Consider the following 13,593-nt stretch of genomic DNA (forward strand, 5'->3'; position numbering starts at 1 on the left):
TTGACGGTGCTTTCCATACACAGTTTTATATTTTCTTCACAGCAGCATTTCTTGTATTAAAATGTATGAATATATTTACATACTATTTGTAATACAATTTTTTCATTTAATACAAAGAGTCAGATATATAAACTGTAACTTTAAACAAAACGAGCATTAAGCAAATAATATAAACAAATATAAACATCCAGCTCAATTTCTGATCCTTGTCTAGTTCTCTTACACCCCTTTGATTAGTCACACCCTCAAAAAAACGGTTGCGATTGGCTCTTGCACGCTGCGCTCTTCACAGATGAGTGATACTGATAAGCGGCGGGCGGCAGCGGCGATCTCACAGCTGATGTATGATAAACACGGTGGAGAAAACTCTGCAGACACGCGCCCGTTTCTGTATGCAAAAGTAACGCTGTAAAACAGCCGAGAAGAGAAGAAAAGCCACGCCAACAGCCACGCCAACAGGTCACTGGGCCACTGTGTGTGTGTGTGAGAAAGAGAGAGAGAGACAGACCGAGAGCCAGAGAGCGAGAGAGAGAGAGAGAAATGGAGTAGGCTACTTTCATTCTCTCGATCTCAGTGAAATAGGGGCTATTGTTGTATATGTCTGTGAAAGACTGATCCAGCAAACACACACAGTAAAATTGTGCACAGTTTATGAGTTTTAAGTAGTTAAAGCGCTGTAAATACTCGCGATCGCCTCCCTCGCGACAGAGCGCATATGAGGTAAATGACGTCAGTAATAACCGGTTATGATTATTACTGAACCGATACCGAATTGTCCGCGTCTGCATCGCAGTGCACAGAAGAAACGATTAATTTTGACACCCCTAGTCGCCTCACAGCAAGAAGGTCACTGGTTTGAGTCCCGGCTGGGTCAGTTGGCATTTCTGTGTGGAGTTTGCATGTTCTCCCCATGTTTGCCTGGGTTTCCTCCGGGTGCTCTGGTTTCTCCCACACTCCAAATACATATGGTATGGGTGAATTGGGAAAACTAAATTGGCCGTAGTGTATGAGTGTGAATGAGTGAGTTTGGATGTTTCCCAGTGATGGGTTGCAGCTGGAAGGGCATCTGCTGCACAGAACGTGTGCTGGATAAGTTGGCGGTTCATTCCGCTGTGGCGATCCCAGATTAATAAAGGGAGTAAGCCGAAAAGAAAATGAATGAATGAATCAATCAGTGCATCATCTGGATAATTAAAGAGTTTTCAGTGTGAATGCACTATGTGATGAAAACGAGCCCACCAGCTCGTCTTTAGGGGGGGAGAAATGTGAGTTCGTAAGGAAAAAAATGATGGCTTACTCTCAAAGCACTGTCGTGCAAGGTGATATTTATTTACAGTGCCAAAAAGTCCATCCACAGTGAAGATATATACAAGTGCTAACAAAAAAATTATAATAATAAAAAGTACCAAAGAAACAACAAACAGGAAAATAAAATCTGCAAAAATATACTCCAATTATATCTACAATAATAATAATAATAACAGGTATCCACAATATACTTGCTCGAGGCACCACAGTAGCACTCTTGCATCAACTTGGTTAACAAGTGTTGTATGAAAGTTGGGCTCTGGCTTATATAGCCCAAACTCCAGCCCGTTTGTGGGCTATACCATTCAAAAGGTAAGTATTAAAATGTACAAATACACAAACATTAAATAACTTAACACTAAATTAAATAACACTGTTTATACTACAAAATGGTGTAACGACGGGGGGGGGGGGGAGTGACAGAGACAACAGGAGGTAAGATCCAATATGCAGGTTAATTCAGCGTCAGGCAAGCAGTGGTCATACAGGTACAAACGGGTGTGTGTAGGCAAATCCAGAATCGTAGTCATATAAACAAGCAATAGGTCGAAAGGCAGGCGGCTAAACAGGAGAACGCGGATGAACAAGGCTAAGGTCTAAACTCAGGAAAACAAGACAGGGAAAACTGCTACTGGTACCGCTAACAAGACTCGGCAAACTGGATGGGTGCATGAGTGGCTTATGAATGGTGTGTTATCAGTTTCTGACAAGGTTCAACTGGTGAGTGTAATCAAGCTAGATGAATGAGCAGGCGTGAGTGTCTGGGGGAAGTGCATGTATGCATATGTAGTCCAGAAGAAGGCGGAAGTGTAGTCCATGGTTTGTTATGTGAGAACCAGCGATCTCTGGAGAGCGATCGCTGGTTATGTGACAAGAATAGTGCATAAGTATGTGATTTGGGACGCACCTAGAGTCTCATGTTCTGGACAGGCTGTTATTTATTTATTAATTTTCTTTTCGGCTTAGTCCCTATATTAATCAGGGGTCGCCACAGCGGAATGAACCGCCACTTTATATCTTTGCCCTTCCAGCTGCAACCCATCACTGGGAAACATCCATACTCACTCATTCACACTCATACACTACGAACAATTTAGCCTACCCAATTCATCTGTACCGCATGTGTTTGGACTGTGGGGGAAACCAGAGCAACCGGAGGAAACCAACACCAACACGGAGAGAACATACAAACGCCATACAGAAACGCCAACTGGCCTAGCCGGGACTCAAACCACTGACCTTCCTGCTGTGAGGCAACAGTGCTAACCACTGAGCAACTGTGCCCGGCTATTAAAAATATATGATGTCTTTAAAATCTTATGTTCAATTATATTTAACAAAGTACATTTGCAGTAAACACATGGCACTCGCTATGTTTAGCCATGTTTGCTGTGGAACTGGCACATTGATTTACCTAATCCTTCTTCTTGAGGTGAAGCTGGATCACAGATAATTGGAACAGATTCATCCTTTAATGTCTTATTATTCCTTGCAAAAGCTGGCTTGGTTTGCCTTATTCAAAAACTGAAAGTTGACTGAGGATAATATGCATGGACGGTGTTGGATTCTGGTTTAGTTTTAGGGGTGAAAAAAGTCTCCATTATAGCTGTGTACACACCACTCCTACACATTTCTATCCAAACAGCTTCCAAAAGTTGATTTTGCATGATAGGTGCCCTTTAAAAGTTGTGTAAATGTACTGAAAGAAAGTAAAACTACTGTGTTTTTCATTACATTTTTATGTTGGATTAAGTGAAAAGTTTTGGTTTTTGATTTTAACCTGTTTTATTAAATTTACCTTAAGCAATAAACGAAACCCGTAGGAAGAAAGTTCAAGCATCACCTTTTCTCAGAGCATTATTTGTACATTAAACCAGCAGTTTTCATGTCATTTGGCCACATTAAAATTTAATATTGCTTTTAAGTTTCATCATATCTGAAAATCTGATAACTAAAATAAAATAACTAGCAATAGCATAGACTATAGTTACATGTTTTTAGTTAAGTAAAAGTACATAATGTATTTACTTTGATTTTGATAAATATTTGACATCATCATCAACACACTATATTTTATCTTTGAGTCAATGTATTTGGATTTTATTTGGGCACAACAAATATTTTTAATTAATATAAAATATCATTTAAATTCAGTTTCAACCAAGTCAAAACTAGATTTGAGGAAAATTCAGTATTTTTTTCCAAATCAAGACTATGCTTTGTTGTAAGGATAATCCAAAATAATTTATATTTTTATACATAAAAAGATATAAGCAAATGTGGAAACACTTTACAATAAGGTTCATTAGTTAATGCATTTACTAACATGCACTAATCATGAACAGCACATGTGCAGCATTTATTAATCATAATTGAACATTTACTAATGCATTATTAACATTCAAGTCCATGCTTGTTAACATTAGTTAATGCACCATGAGTTAACATGAACTAACAATGAACTACTGTATTTTCATTAACTAACGTTAACTAATATGACCGAATGTAGTAGTGTGTGTGTGAGTGAGTGTGTGTGTCCACTGATGGCAGATAACAGGAGAACAGAGGCGTCCGGCTGCGCTGTGTCCTGTGTGAAGCGTCGCTGTGCTTCACTCTGAGGGGGATTCACGCCAACAAAGAGACGCGCTCTCAGTATGCCGACTGCGTTTCCAAGCCAGAATAAGTGAAGCTTCATGTTTTTTGAAAGTGTCCGTTTTAAACCCAATGAAAGACACACTCGATCCTGTTCTGATTGTAAAGCTACAAAGCGTGAAACCGGAGCGGAGAGTGTATGTGTCCCACCACCTAAAGCAGAACAAAGGCTGTTTGAACAGATCCTCTTAGACCATCATTGTAGCCGCGAATGGAAATCTGGTGAAAGATGTGGTCTGTAAAGCAAGCGCTGGTAATGCGAGCGTGCATATAATCCGCTGAGAGTCGGGAGAGGCTGGGAATTGTTTTCAGGCAAGGACATTTATTCTCACTAGAAAGGATTGGCTTAACAAAGAGAAAGTGGAAGGTGTTTGTGGTAGCTTTGAGTCACCTGGTTAACCTTGCTTTGCTTTTAGCAAAACTTTAGAGCCTCTAAATCAAGGCATCGTGACATAAATGAATATTAGTGATGCTTGCGAAGTCAATCCAGCGGTTAATGGTGTGATGAAACCTTTAACACAAAGGATTAAAGTTCAGTGTGTTTGTGCTCCAGTCATGAAGGATTACTCAAATCAGATCTTACTTTACTTTACTAATGGCCCGTTTCCACTGAGTGGTGTGGTTTGGTACGGTTTGGTATGCTTTTACGGCCGTTTCCACTGTCAAAAGGTAACAGAAAGCAAACTGTACTTTTGAGTACCCTTTTGAAAGGTTGTCTAGCAAGACAAAAGGGTACCAAATAAATGCTATTGGTTTACAGAGATACGTCACTCACTTGTGCAACAAGCTAGGAGAATGAAAACAAAGGAACCACCATTTTGGAATACAGTATTATATTGCTTTACATCGTAATACTATATTTATATAATAACAAGCCAAGGTCGACCTGAGCTTAAACCAACCCAAGCTTATTCTGAAAACGTAGCCCCGTGGACGTTTCTGGAGACCGTGATTTACGTGGCCGGAGGTACGTTTAGTTTTTCTCGAGCAAACGCTGCGGGGCGGTGTGGCGCCGCTCCACTCCTCCTCTTCTTGCTCGCCGGCCGACGGCTCGCCTCTGAGTGGAGGGCTTTCCCGCTGCTACCAGTTTGTCCGCTTAGCTCGCATCGTTACGTCGGCAGAGCGGAGGCCAGGAGGAGGAGCCAGCCGCGGGGACGACCGAGATCGGGTCCAGCGAAGAGCGGTTCCAGAAATCAGGTAAGATGAAAAACAGAATCCGAAAAATAAGGGTGAGAACGCGGAGGGATCCGAAAACGCGGTCGAAATCAAAGACGTGGGCTTTTGTTTTTTGGGGTTTTTTTTGCACGACTTTTGCAAACCGTCGCTTGGGTTTAGGGAAGGAGGAGGAGGAGGAAGAGAAGGGCGGCCGGGTCGGATGGACGGTTGCTCCATAGCGGCCTCCAGCGGCTTTTCACGCGAAAACATCGCTGATGCGAACAGTGCGCGCTCCCGAGTCCGATCCGCGAAAACAAAAAACGCTCGAATACGTACCTCCCGGGACGTATTTTGCGGTACGCAGAAACGTCTGCGGGGCTACGTTTCCACAATGAGCCTGGGTTGGCTTAAACAAACCTTGTTGTCATCTTGATGAACAGCCACAAAGCCAAGAGAAACTAAATCTGCTGTGTCCTGTTTTTGTTTTGCAAGGACATCTAAAAGCGTGAGCGGTTCCAGTCCAAAGAGCTTGCGATTGCCTGCTGCGCTTCTCAAATCAAATCCAATTCGCTCAAAAAATCGCTCAAAAATACCATCAACACAAACACGCGTGGGGACCAGATTTTGCCTCTATATTTAAAATAATAAAAATTCAACTAAAACTAAGCAATTTCAAAATATAAAAACTAAAAAACAAGTAAATCTGCCTCCAAAAACTAATTCAAGAGTTCACACTTAGCTGATGATTGATTATAAAGCTTGTTTGGCATGCTGTCCCGGGAGAAAGTCCTGAGCTCATAAGATCCTCGAGCCTGGGGCTCCCTCTCGTTTGTAAGGCGAGAGGGGAGTTTTAGCTCTGGTAGATCTGGAGAACTCTCCTGCTGTAGTAGCTAATGAACAGATAGAGATTGCTCTTAAGATATAACTACTTAGAGCATGTCTAAGGTGCCGATTTGGATTTAGTCAATTAACTTAAGTTGCATGTTTTTGGACGTTGGGAGGAGACTGGGAAACCCAGGGCAAACCCACGTGAGCACGGGGAGAATGTGTAAACTCCACACAGAAACGTCGGCTGGCTTGGTAAGGACTAGAACCAGTGACGTTCTTGCTGTGAGGCAACAGTGCTAACCACTGGGCCACTGTGCCACCCATCTAGGAAAGGAGGAGGAGTCGGGGTGGAAGTGGGGATTCTTCAAAACAAAAGATGGCTGTGATATGGAACTGAGGGTATTTATACTGGCTTAGGAATCATCTGACTGGTGAATCATAAACTGGATAATGCAGGACCAGCAATCATAAGCACGTGTTCCTCTCGAAATTAGTTTATAAATAAACTTCACTTGAATTTGAAAACAAAAAGTTAAAACGAAATAAAAACTAAAACTACTGAAAAATCCTAAACTATTATCATTAGCTATCTTGCACAGAATTCACAGATTCCTGAAACTGCAGACCATGTTTTCACCCTCTCTCTGAATTAAAGAGGCGGTTTGTGCTTCTAAATTGAAGACATATTTATGTAAATGAAGTCATACAGATTGAAAGATTTATGATTGTAATAATGAACCAGAGTTGACTGCAATTATGTTTGGTTAACAACTGTTCCAAGACTTCTGAAGTCCTGCCCAAAAGTAATTATTTGCTTAATTAATGTGAAATGATGAGCTGCATGCTTTAAACCAACACTGATCTCAAATCCTTACATTGTTTTTTTTTCTAACATGTTCCCATGGAGTTTTTTGTGCTTTTTTGATGACACTTATTTCCAACCCAAGCTCATTCTGACAACGTAGTCCCGCAGACGTTTCTGGAGACAGCGGAATACGTCCCGGGGGGTACGTACGGCTGCATTTATTTTTTTCAAGCGAACGCTGCGGGGCGGTGTGACGCTGTTCCCTTTCGCGCTTGCCTTACCGCCTTGTGGAGGGCTTCCCAGCTGCAACCCGTTTGTCCACTCAGCTCAGCATGTACTTCGGCAGGCTCGAGATGCAGAGAGGAGTCGACCACGGCGATCGGTTTCGAGTCCGGGGAAGAGCAGTTCTACCAGAAAGACTCTAGGACGCAGATAAACGTTTGAACATTTATTGTGAATTGTTTGCATGAATGAGAGTTCGTTACGGTCCTTTCATAAAGTTCTTTGGCGTAAGCCCCGTCTATAGTGCAGAATTCTGGATGAGCTGGCAGATCCTGCCTGAAGATTAAGGCAGGGCGAAGCCAACCCCGAGTGGAGACGAGGCCAACCTGGTGGTGGTGGTGATGGGGAGGATGGAGGGAAACTTCCGCAACGTCACCTGAATACAACAAAACAGATTGTTTAGATGAGCTTATACACATGGCTTGCTTGGTTGTTATAGGCTGACGAGATAATTATTATGAATGACGTGACGTCTCAGTCTTCCTGGTAGAACCTTCACTAAAGCTTTCATTTCCAGCAATCAGGTAAGACAAAAACAGAATCCCAAAAATTAAGTGAACGAGTTTCGTGACAGGGCGAGAACGCGGTGAAATCCGAAAACGCGGTAGAAAAAAAAATCGGGGCTTTTATTTTTTTGGATGCCTTTTTGTAAACTGTTGCTCGGGTTTAGGGAAGCGGGCGGGCGGGTGGGTCGATTGGTAAAATTGGTTGGGTTCAGGGAAGGAGGAGGGCGAGTCGGCCGATTGGCCGGTCCCGCAGTCAATCATCCGGTCAGACGGACAGCGGCCTCCGGTGGGTTCACGCGAGAACAGCAAGGGCGCGAACCACACTCGCGAACCACAACAGCGGCCTCTCGCGGATTCGCGAAAACAAAAACTGCAGCCGTACGTACTCGCCGGGACGTATTCTGCGGTCTCCAGAAACGTCCGCGGGACTACGTTTCCACAATGAGCCCGGGTTGCTTATTTCCCAAAAAATGTCTTACATCAGTAAAAGTGCATGTGAACATGTCTTTGTCCTGTTTGATTGCTGTCATCACCTTCTGCCAAATGGTCAAAATTAAAAATGAATGCTTTCATTTATAGATTTTCACGGCAGTGCTTAAAAATCAACATGCAATTTTTATGATCCCTGTAATTTCTGCTTAAACTACTAACATTGTGCTGATTCACAAAGCATGTGTAAACTCGTGACAGCCACATTGCGCCGGGTATAGGGCCCATAGTCTCTCCAGCGTGTCCTGGTGGGACATGCCTGGAACACATCCCTTGATGGGCAGGGTCTGAAACAGATGTCCGAGCCACCCGATAATATCCAGCTGCAGGTTCACAGAAATCAGATATGGTTATGATGGATGTTAATGTTATTAAAGGGCCATGAAAGCCCCTCGTTTCAGCAGGGTTTTTTTACACCTCTACTTTGGAAAAAGTCCGAAAAGTGGGCGTGTCCAGCTCTGTTTAGGGGGGAGTGTCGGAGGAACTAAAGTGGGAGGGTGTGGGAGTGTTAATTTGGGCATGCACGAGTTTCAGAGTCAAAATAAACACACAGGAGAAAGTGATGGTGTTTAACCTACATGGACATCTGTAGTCGAATTATTTGCCAAATTATTAAATGGTGGACTTTAACTGCAGTTTGGCTCTTTCATTCAGAGAATTTATTCATGCCCCTCGCAACAAACGAGATATTTGATTCGAGGATCTGCTCTGAGCGTGTATTTTTCATGCAATGTTTGATAACGCACGGCGAATGAGAGAAAAAAAAACTCAGCATTTCTCGGAAACTTAGATGCACACGGCAGGTAGTGTCAGAAAGCCGCGTGTGTTATTCCGGTCACTAAATGCGGTGAAAACCCTACACGAGGTTAAAGTTTGGTTGTGGTGCTAACATGTTTACACTCGGTGCAATAGTTAACTTTGTTCGATATGAATAAACTGAATAAACAAAGAGCACTGGTCGCTCACTTACCAAATCTGTAGAGAGACAGGACAATCACCAGCAACTAGAGCCGCGTCTTTATTAAGAGGAGACTACAAGCGAATCCAGATCTCAGCGTTTGCAGATGAGAACAGCTCTCAGGTAAACAATAATCCTCCTTAGACACGTAAGTTATTGTTGTGGAGCGTCGCGTACACTGTTAATCCACACGTGACTCCAGCTGAGCTCTCAGAGAGAAAATGAAAACAAAACTTCACTGCAGCAAACTATAAAAGCAACACTTCACGCTTGTTTTGCCAACACAACGTGGCGTCTCTGCCATCTAAACACTGTGACAGTAATGAATATTAATGAAGTTGCACAATAGAGCGCGCTGATTGGTTTGAACCAAGCCTTACTCATGCATTAATGCATCACACTGTAAGACGTAATAAGACACACTCTGGCACAGACGTCCAGTCTGCACGCTGGAATACAGGCTATTATGTCATGGCCGTGACGCAGCTTCAAAAATTTGTTTCAAACCGGAAGTACGAATTTGCTTGAAATAACGCAAAAACAACCAATTTACACTTTTTAGTGAAATATAGGTGTCCTAATAGTGTTTTTAGCAGTGTGGGACACATATACGACTGTCAACAGCTCAAAAAATGTGTTTTGGTGTTTCGTGACCCTTTAACGTCTTCTCGGACATCATCATCAATATATATATTTCTGTGCAAATGGCATGCTGTTAAACAAAAAAAGTCTCTATAATCCAGCAGCAAGGTTTCCACTTCACTGTGTAATATTGAATGAATGCGTATCTCTGTATCTGACTGTCCTTGAGATCAAGCTTTAAATCAGATATTTCCTGTCCTGTTTTTGCTCACCAGATGCTCCCCGAACCATTGTGAACACGGAGGGAAATGCTCGCAGTCATGGAGCACGTTTCACTGCAACTGCTCTGCCACAGGCTACAGCGGAGCGACCTGCCACAGCTGTAAGAAATACAGACACACTACAAACGCCACCGCCGCATTTATTCAGCGCTCGAAGTCAAGGACAGATCAGGAGTCAAATGCAGAGAGAATAGCTTAATCAATCTGCAGCTTACACTCTGAACTATCTGCAGGGAGACACTTTTCACTCAGAAATGACTATAGAGCGTTTTATTAGACATTACAAATGTTAACATACAAATGTAACACGCTGAATTAAATATGAATTTGAGGTGGGGTTTTTTGTATTACAGTAACACTAAGAGCTTTATTTTAATCATCCTAGAGCAAAGTCTAAAGCGCAAAGCTTTAAGAGTGTGTCCAGGTGCGCAACTGCACATTTACTGATGGGTATGCGGCTTACTTACTGAACTTTTGCGTGCCCCCCTTCAATCCAACTATATTTTAAAACAGGCAAGTGATGAAATGTGGAAAATATTTCCATCAATAAATTAAACATATTTTTTCATAAAGATATCAATATGCTTAAAAAAATACAGTTTCGCAGTTCTGAACACAACTGAAATAGTATGAAGTAGTAAAAGGTGTAATTACATTAAGCATGTTAAGTCGCAAAGAAATGCATCTCATACCACCCCAAATTTCTTCTCAATTTAATTTTCCCTTACTAAATGATTATAGCACCTTGACTAGCCTTGCTTTTGGACTTTTTGTACTACATTTGTCAAAACAAAATTATAGACATGGGAGTCCTAAAGGGCAAAAAAACATTGCAATTACTTCTCACATGCATACTGTGAGAAGTGTAAGGTCTGTATTTGCAAGAACAATTGACTGAAACTGCTAAAAGTGAAATAAAAAAGACTGTCAAATATTTAGTGTAAAAAAAAAAAAAAACAGAAACAAACTGTGTGAAATGTTCTATTTAATTGAAAGGTTATAACTTTGTTTGTAGCTAAAATTAAATTAGTTTTGAACTAAGAAGTTACCAAAAGGCCTGATGAATCAATATGATACATTAATTCATAAAAACATGTATATGGTATGAAAAATGGGGGAGATGGGTGGAATGATTTTTTAATTTAATAAAATACAATATTATATGCGTATAAAATGCTAAATAAACATTTTTAACAAAAAAAAATAAATATATATTATTTGAAACTTTTAATATGGATAATTTCAAAAATAGTTTTGGCACAATGGCGCCCCCCATGTGTGGCGCCCCTATGCGCCGCATATACTGCATACCCCCTTTTTGCGCCACTGAGTGTGTCCAAATACACTTTTGCCGTATTAAGGATGGGAGTGCACCCCAGAGCATGGTATATAGTGTTGTCCTTATTATCTTAATGAGTTCTGGGTGTGTTTTGAGCATAACATGCATCAGAGTTTCGGCTCCCATTCCTTGTTTGTGACAGTTGCATCGTGCCATGGCGCATTTGCTATTTACATGGCGGACTTCATAAAATCTGAATGTTTCACTAGCAAGAATAGATTAAAGACATTGGGCCTTATCATACACCCAGAGCAATGTGGCAGCATGCATGATGTGTTTTTTTGCTAGTTTCAACCTGACGCATGTTTCATTTTCATGCTTTGCACTATGTGTGTGCTGGTCTGAAACGGATGTGTGTTAAGGCACATTGTTGATGGGTTGCTATTTTAAAGCAACTAAAAAAAACTGCAACTAAGTGCATGTCTAAAGTCAGTGACGCAGTTTTTTTCTAAACGCAGGTCTAGCAGAGAGAAGAGTTTTCAGCACATTCTTAAACATAATATTTTTAATAAGTAATTTATTTGTCTTTGCTAAAGTACACAATATTCTAGTTATTTTGCAAGATACTAGTAACTTCAATATAATTTATGCATTATTAAAAGAGCTATTAATATTGACCTTAACAACTTGTTTGTTAGTTTATTTATTTATTTATTTATTTATTTATTTATTTATTTGTTTGTTATTTGTTTGATATCTATTTATTAATTTATTTATTTATTTTTATTATAAAATTATAAAATTATTTTTAGAATTTTTATAAAACTATTATTACTTAATAATAAACAACAACAACAATAATAATGATTATTTAATGATGATGATAATAATAATAATAATAATAATAACAATAATATTAATATTAATATCAATAATAATAATAAAAATACTAATAATAGTAATATAAGAATGATAATAATATAAAAAAATAATATCAATGATAATAATAAAAATACTAGTAATAGTAATATAAGGATGATAATAATATAAAATATAATAATAATAATAATAATAATAGTAATAAGAATATCAATAATAATAATAATAATAATAATAATAATAATAATAGTAATATAATGATAATAATATTAAAAATATTAATATCAATAATAATAATATTAATCATAATAATCATAATAACAATAGTGAGGCCTGTTAATAATCTCTTCTAAGAATAATTAAAATGAAAGCAGTGACCGCTGCTGCTTACAAAAGAATATATCTTTCATGTTGTTGATGCCAAATTCTGACCCGACAATCCGAATGTGGCAGCAGAAATGGAGACTCATCAGAGCAGCAACGTTTCTCCAATCTTCTATTGTCCAGTTTTGGTGAGCCTGTGTGAATTGTAGCCTCAGTTTCCTGTTCTTAGCTGACAGGAGCGGCACCCGGTGTGCTCTTCTGCTGCTGTAGCCCATCCGCCTCAAGGTTGGACGTGTTGTGTGTTCAGAGATGCTCTTCTGCAAACCTCGGCTGTAACGAGTGCTTATTTGAGTTACTGTTGCCTTTCTATCAGCTGGAACCAGTCTGGCCATTCTCCTCTGACATCAACAAGGCATTTGCACCCACAGAACTGCCGCTCACTGGATATTTCCTCTTCTTCAGACCATTATCTGTAAACCCTAGAGATGTAGATCGCAGTAGATCAGCAGTTTCTGAAATACTCAGACCAGCCACGTTCAAAGTCACTTAAATCAGATTTCTTCCTCATTCTGATGCACGGTTTGAATCGTCTTGACCATCTCTACACGCCTAAATGCATTGAGTTGCTGCCATATGATCGGCTGATTAGAAATTTGCACTAACCAGCAGTTGGACAGGTGTACCTAATAAAGTGGCCATAAATTTGTAATCATTATCAAGTTAATTCAATTGATTTGTGTTGGGAAAACATGAGGGGATCGTATGGATTCTAGCATTGTCTACGGAGTACTGCAGGAATGTCCTTTCATTTCTAAAGCTCTTCTGACTGACAGCAGCTTTATATGTGATCTAATTATGAGCCGGCAGTAAAGTATAGTCCCTCTCAATAACGCTCACCCTTTAAAACAGCTCAAGTGTGAACGTCTTAAATGCTGCCTCCATTAAATATTTGAGTGACATGTGCTTCATTTCAGCCCATATCTGCTGCACTCTCTTATGGCTCCAAAACAGGCCTTTTTTTCTTCCTTTAGGACTCAGTGTAAATCCGTAAGCGTGTAAAACTCACGCTCTGCGGCTAATGAGCGCCTGACCTTGCGTTATATTATACATTGTTTCGTATACAGGGCTGAAATGCTGAGGAATTCAATTTGCCTTGATTTTCTTCCGTAATAAAACCGCATGGTCAATATGTGATGAAAATATGCATGTTTCAAAACTGAATCTCGCTGCGCAGAACAAAGAGAGTAGAAAATAAAAGGGATGAA

General features: G+C 40.2%; 1 protein-coding gene across 7 annotated transcripts in view; it reads left to right on the forward strand.

Moving 5' to 3' along the window:
- Positions 1 to 13,593, forward strand: part of cntnap3 (contactin associated protein family member 3) — a 231,396-nt gene that overhangs the window by 148,849 nt on the left and 68,954 nt on the right. For all 7 annotated transcript variants that reach the window (XR_015500683.1, XM_087269955.1, XM_087269957.1 and 4 more), the window contains exon 11: positions 9,841 to 9,947. Coding sequence is in view for 6 of the 7 variants with exons in the window: in XM_087269955.1 (XP_087126081.1) it covers positions 9,841 to 9,947 (107 nt within the window). In the remaining variant the exon portion in view is untranslated. The remainder of the gene's footprint in view (positions 1 to 9,840; positions 9,948 to 13,593) is intronic.

Source organism: Danio rerio, chromosome 10 (genome assembly GCF_052040795.2).
Source record: "Danio rerio strain M-AB ecotype USA chromosome 10, GRCz13ab, whole genome shotgun sequence".
Classification (NCBI taxonomy): Eukaryota; Metazoa; Chordata; class Actinopteri; order Cypriniformes; family Danionidae; genus Danio; species Danio rerio.